At 44.2% G+C, this 6,504-nt stretch overlaps 1 protein-coding gene across 1 annotated transcript; it reads right to left on the bottom strand.

Moving 5' to 3' along the window:
* Positions 1-2,771: 2,771 nt before the first annotated feature.
* On the bottom strand, positions 2,772-5,975 carry LOC134415102 (apovitellenin-1-like). The gene is made up of 4 exons (XM_063150409.1): positions 5,855-5,975; positions 4,337-4,434; positions 3,807-3,966; positions 2,772-3,205 (listed from the first exon to the last, which is right to left on the bottom strand). The coding sequence occupies exons 2-4, from the start codon at positions 4,395-4,397 to the stop codon at positions 3,106-3,108; spliced, it is 321 nt and encodes a 106-aa protein (XP_063006479.1). The 5' UTR covers positions 4,398-4,434; positions 5,855-5,975; the 3' UTR covers positions 2,772-3,105.
* Positions 5,976-6,504: the final 529 nt, after the last annotated feature.

Genomic DNA, 6,504 nt, shown 5'->3' with positions numbered 1-6,504 from the left:
TGTTTAAAACCTGGGAAAGCCTCTTTGCCAACAGCCCGTGGGGAAGGGCAGAGCCGTCAGAACGATGCCAGCTCTGCGCCTTAGTGCGCGTCCAGCATCGCAGCCTGCTCCTTCCCCTCGCTGTGCCTGGCCGCAGGGCCCTCACGAGGGGACAAAAACTGCGGTACTGAGATGGAATGTCTGCGTGTGAGTACCAGCCGGAGGTCTCAAATATTTTACAACATTTTTTCCAGTCCTTGCCTTCTCAAACATCCTGCACTGGACTTTTTTGCCGCCGAAGGACTCGGGCTGTTCGTCGATAAGGGCAGCAACCACTGCTCAAAGCAGCACAGAGCCCGAGGCCTGCGTTCCCTTAGCATTAATTAGTGATTTTTCCAAGCGCTAAAGAGGGGAGGGGAGCTGGGAAGTGTAAATGCCATCAACAATCCGAGCCACTGAAAATGGTGTAAAGTACCCACCATAAAAAATATTTTTCAAGAAAGGATGTTTTTTGCAGAAATCGTGAGCACGCAAGGGGTTATTCCCCCATCTCAGAAACAACAGAAATCTGACATTTCTTAAGATTTCATGCTAATTGACTCAGTTGAACCAGTTACACCACAAGCTTTTCCAAATCTGCAAAGTGAATGATAATTACTCAACAAGAAAGTTTCTATGACATGAATCTCACTGAAATGAATGCTTCACTCACAAATCCTCTCCAAGAATCTTGAAGCACTCAGTGAACTCTGCAACAGACATCACTTGGGAAGTGATTTCTGTACATATTTTAAAAAGAAATTACAGATTAATCTGCTTATTCCAATTGAGAATTGAGAGTAGATATTAAATAGTTTAACATTGAGATATAAAATGGCCCACTCATTACATGTCCCATGAATTTGCCCCAGGGTCCTTTTTGGGCTAAAAATCTTTTTTTCCTCTACCCAATCCCAGCCTGAATGCTGTCTCAGCTGCTAGTTTCTGTCTTAAAGGATGCTGGTAACATAGGGGTAGAAGTGGCAGTGGAAGGTTGTCTACTTTGCTCTTTATAAGTTTCCCCACGTTGTAGATTGTACAAGAGATTAACGACCTGGAAGGTTTTCGACTTGTTTTTTTCAAGCATAAAAATGCATAGATAACTAACTACATGGTGAGGAGATTGAGTGCAAACAAACACAGAGATCTGCAGTCTGATTCTGTTTGCCCATCTGCTAAAATCAGACATCAAACTGCTCTTTCGGATTCATCTGGCGTGGATTTTATGGAGGTCATATTGCAAAGAAGCAAAAAGATAAAATAAGGTGCACTTAACAAAATGTCAACTTTTTAATGTTTTAGCACAGAATTCATACCAGCTACTGTGCTGCTCCAGCATTTCTGTGATGCAATACAGAAATATCACTGGGTTGCATTGGTGAAGTCGCACAACAGGCTCAAAATGCTACATGAGGACCCCTATGCTCTCCAAACTTTTTCCTACTCTTTTTGGCAGGGCATACAAGTAGATTGAAAAGGCTGAAATGCCCATTTCCAGGACACCAAATTCTTAAGAGAATATTCAGGCTTTTTCATATACTCATAACTTTCACTCTGTCAGAAAGAAGTGCTTTTGAAATGACAGAATAACAAGCTCTATTCTGAGAAAATTCAGAATGCTGAACTATTCCTTGGGACAAGAGAGGATTTAAGTTGCAGGGCTTCTCCTTTTAAGTGTTATATTTAGGGAGAAAAAAAAAAAAGAAAAGATTGAACAGACACATGGGAAACAAGCAGGAAGTCATCCCTGTAGCAAAAGAGCTAAACCACCTGGCTTTTTCATGTGGTAAATATTCTTATCAGCAAAACAGTCTGCTTTTCTGAATCTCCTCCTAAATACACGTCCATTTACATAATACATGTTTGTTCATTGGGCCAGAGAAGCAAAGACTGTCTAAGGAATACAAGCAGCAATTAATAAACCTGTAAAACATCTCTGCAGAACTGGTGAAGCCATCAGAGAAGGAAGAACTTGCTGCACTGCACGGGAACCCTGATTTCATTATGATTGCACATGGTAAAAAGGAGCTGCTGGGACAAAGAAAATGGAAAATTAGGGGATTTTATTCCAGGCAAGTGGTTAAGAGCAAGCTTATAGCTGATCTGACTGATAATTAAAGAAACAAAACAAAACAACAAAACAATTGGCTTGCTGTAGCCTATGCCACAGTCTCCTGCTGTGATTCAGAAAAATTGCCTACTTGCTTCTGCTTGCTTAATGAGAAAGAAGATAGATTTCTCTGTGCAGTGTGGGCATCTGGGCCGATGCAGTTACACAGGACTGACGAGGACTTGCCAGGTCTTCACACACAGTGCCAGGCATAGATGCCTCTCATAAACTGGTCAAGATAGTGAGAAATTTTCCATTCATTTCTCCTTTGGAAAAGCTCATTCAGTAGCCTCTCTGACCAATGAGATATACTTCCAAAGTCCAGTTTAGGTTGATGGACAGTTTAATTTACTGGCATTTGTTTTCCCAAATTATCTGAAATCTTCAGACATGAGATACAGGTGCACCTATTTGCTTCCCACCTAACCAAGGAGCACAATCGGTTGTGGCTACTCTAAGAGATGCTCAGGTAGTGCCTCCTCCACCCAAGATAAATCTGAGCTTAGTTAAAAGTGCCTGAACACTCAGGGTTTGTTAGCATCGCCTGCAAACACTTCTTGTGAATCACAGCTACATTCCCAGCAGAATGGGCTGCCGAGGCGAGTCAGATTCCATAATGCTCAATACAAACAACAGACTTAAGGAAGTGTAACAACCAACATTTTTTTTTATTAGAGGGGCAATGACCAAGCCATTCAGGAGGAATTAATTTTCAAGATTTGGCTACAGAAGAATCTCTATATTGCCTTCCCCATGCCCAGCTGCTTGATTTTTTTCTGGGGAGGCTTCAGCAGATGCCTTCGGCAGATGCCTTCCATCTTTTGGTCTTTGAAGGTGGGTTCCCTCTAGCGGCACTAAGGGGAGCATCGATTCTGTGTTATTGACTGATCTTGGTCCGTAGGGGGGGGCCGGGGGAAAGAGGACGCTGGAAGGTGTTACACGCTGACATCAGGAAACGCTGACTTGTCTTAATTTGGCTAATAGCCTAGGACTCTTGTGTACCACAGGTTCTTTATTTTTTCAATCAGCTGTTCAAACATTATACTGACTTTGGTCGCTTCTTTGGCGATTCTCTGTCTGCAGGAGACAACAGAGCATGTGGTAAGACACACAAGTATGTGAGGGTAATTCCCGTCTGCTGCAGCTACCACTCTGCCTCTCACCAGGAGTGCAGAGCTCCGGCAGTCCTAGAGGGGCTTTCCTCAGAAGACAGGAATAGGCAGTACCTGTGTGCCATGAGTTACATGGAACTGTCTCTAGGGTGATATGTTCTTCCTTTTGTGAGGAAACTCATTCCCCTACGCTGAGCAAGACACATGCACAGCTAGAGCCAGGTCTGTCACTGAGTACTCAGCCCCTCACAGCACTGCAGCACCCTTCCAGGGGAGCTGATTGCCCAGCAGCCAGCAGCCTCCTCTCTCACTACCCATGGATAAAGAGCAGTACCTGCCATCCCTGTGAACACTGCGTGCAATGTGCCTCCCTGGGAAGAGCTTTCACCAGCAGACCATATCTCCTCACCCCCCCTTCCAGCACCTCGCTCCCTTGGTACATCAGGCTTTTGTTGCTGATTAATTTCCCCTTGGATCTCTCCACAGAGATAGCTGTTCTTTCTCCCACACCTCCCTCTCCCTTTTCACACATGGCTGTGGGAGTGTTAGGACAGAGCTTTCCATACCTGGCCGCAATAACTGTTGGACTCTGGACAGTATCCAACAAGAACTGGCTGACTTTAGGGGACACCTTGTTCACAGCTTCATAGAAGTAAGACGCAATAGTCTCAGGAATGGCCAGCAACTCACGACGGTCTTTCTCAAAGATGGACTTTGACTGCACTTCTGAGAAAAAAGGTAAAGGCCCATGAGGTTTCTCATGTCTCTTGTGTCTCTGGTATCTTCCCCCAGCTGCAGGGGAAGAGATTTGAAATTCTGAGATTCAGAACCTCTCCCAGAATTTGCTCTACAGCATTCAGCACACTCTCTTCACCCAGTCATGGGTATCTGAGTCATAGACCTTCCACGGCAGAGTATTTGCACCAAGTATGGGCAGTTTCCATGCCAGGTCTCTACTGACTGGTTCCACGCTGCCAAGCACTGTGTGTTCATGGTCTTCAACCGAATTATTTGACTTCATTCCTACTTCATGATGCATGAGAACCTGTAGAGCTGAGCTTTGTCTCAGATAAACCGCAAAGCTTTTCAGACTTACCGGGGAGAGTGGTGCTAAGGAGCAGAATCAGAGCTATCACCAGCGCCCTGGATTGCAGCATGGTTTGAGTACCAGTTCTGCTCTCTACGCAGAGAGACCTGCAGGAATCAGCATACAGTGTTTGGGTTGTTTTCAGAGAAATAAAACATTGGTTAAACACCAGATTTTTGCAACAAACCTAACCAATAAACAAGATCAGAACAGAAAGATCATGCACATTTCCTCTGAAGAAGTGAGGAAAAGGCAGTATAAAAATGTTATCTTTTCTTTGTATATTCACAAATATCCCCAATAATAACTTTCAGAACCCAAAAAAATACGGGCAGTTAAAGCTAGTTCTTTTATATGAGAGCTAAAATCCCGTTTCAGCACTGAGCAAACCAGTAAAAGTGCTAGAAGTCAGAATAGGTTTCCAAAATGCTCAAGTACAACTGAAAAATTCATATTGTGGGATTTCTTCGTTTGACTTGTTTTGGTAAATTGCTCTAAAGAACATTGTGCTAGTTAGTGCATCACATACAATGATCATCTTAGTGACCCAGTGATCTGAGTACTTTGTCTTGCTTTAGTTGAGGAAAATCCCAAGTAGCTAACTAGGTTCCCTTGTCTTTTTCACTCTGGGATTAATGTAGCAGACAGGAGCCTAAGTGGAACAAATTCCCAAAAGGGAATGAATGCAAAATTTAGCTTCATCTGACTTCCTTTACTTTTGTCTTTTAAAAAAGTCAGAATTTGCTACTTGGCACACTGAAAATATGACATTACATCTAAACAAGTTTCCAAACACACTGCATTTAAAAAGCTGTTTAGAAATTAAAATTTATTTATGCCCCCAGTTAGGGGGCTGCATCACTCAGAGGAACATGAATGAAACGTTGAGCATAGGAATTGTAAAGGCAAAATAGGCTGAAAGTCTATTATATATGACTGCTTTGCTAAATCCTGTACCAGGTGGTTACAAGTCAGTGTTCCATCTTATCCCCCAGTAAGGAGATTTCCATTCATTTTTATTTCCTTCTGCACAGATTACCTCCAAAAGTTACCACCCAGTTCACTAGATGTTTGCACAGTTGCTCCTTTATTACTCTTCCTTGATTTTTAATCCCCAAGCCAGTTTTTCTCCATGCACACAAAAGGCAGAAATTTGCTTCCCAGGAGCATGAACAGATGCTCTTACCCGCTTTAGCACCTGAAGTCCCTGTGGTGAAGGCACCTGGGAAAAGGTAATGCATCTCCCAACACTAAAATTCTGCAACTCCCACCATGGGCCTGACCCTCCTGTGAATGTCTGATGGAGCATCCATGTCTTATGGAGCATCCATCACTCAGCTTCAGAGCAGGTGAAGGTACTCCCACCCTCCTCTATTTCAGCACCATTCCTGGCTACGGAGTGTGAGCAGGGCTCACACTTCAGTTCACAGTAGCAGATGGGGCACATTAGAAGATACCTCCACTCGTCTATGAGCTAGATACACCAGTCACAAAGTCCAAGCCACCAGAACAGAGTTCAGCTCTTACCTGTCCTGCTTCCTCTTTTTCTCAGGCTGAGGTAGGTGCTCATGTGAGACCCTGGCATTTATGCAGAGCTAATATAGTGGTAGCAAGGGGTCAAAGGTCCTGCTTTGTTTCCCCATGTGCTCTTTTGCAAGCACATCCAGCTCAGTGGGACAGGCAAGAAGCTGTGGAGGACTCTGGACCTGTTATTGAGATTTGGTAATGGAGGGTCAGTCTGACCTGAGCCCAAGAGTTGTGGAAGGCAGCTTCTGGGTCACTGAGCCCCCTACTTTTGCAGGCAGCCATGTCATAGAGGCCCCTTTCATAAACTGACCAGACTCCACATTAATAGCAGCTACAGCTGGGCTAAATTTTGCTCCCACTCTTCCTGTGCTCTAACCCCACTGCTCTGTTGGCACTTACCTGCAGCTGTTACAATCAGTTTCGTCTCCATTTGCAGCAAATGCATTAACCAAATGGTGCACAGAGGTGTGCACCCCTCTCATGCTTCTTTCCCTGTGACCGACTCTGCACAGGCTGACTAGATGAGAATACACCTGAGACAGCTGTCAAAACTATGGGTTGGACTTGATGATCTTTAAGGTCCCTTCCAACCTAGTTATTCTGAGAATTCTGTGACCTCACCAGGAGGAACATCCAGCTACGGGATCCCC

This window comes from Melospiza melodia, chromosome 2, assembly GCF_035770615.1.
Source record: "Melospiza melodia melodia isolate bMelMel2 chromosome 2, bMelMel2.pri, whole genome shotgun sequence".
NCBI classification, from domain to species: Eukaryota; Metazoa; Chordata; class Aves; order Passeriformes; family Passerellidae; genus Melospiza; species Melospiza melodia.
This window is presented reverse-complemented; position numbering and strand designations above follow the sequence as displayed.

Bases quoted from the DNA above. Each gene is read 5' to 3' on its own strand.
- LOC134415102 (XM_063150409.1), bottom strand. From the start codon at position 4,397: ATGCTGCAATCCAGGGCGCTGGTGATAGCTCTGATTCTGCTCCTTAGC. The intron at 3,967-4,336 runs GTAAGTCTGAAA...CTTTTTTCTCAG, and splicing joins CCTTAGCACCACTCTCCCCG to AAGTGCAGTCAAAGTCCATC. The intron at 3,206-3,806 runs GTATGGAAAGCT...TGTCTCCTGCAG, and splicing joins CCAACAGTTATTGCGGCCAG to ACAGAGAATCGCCAAAGAAG.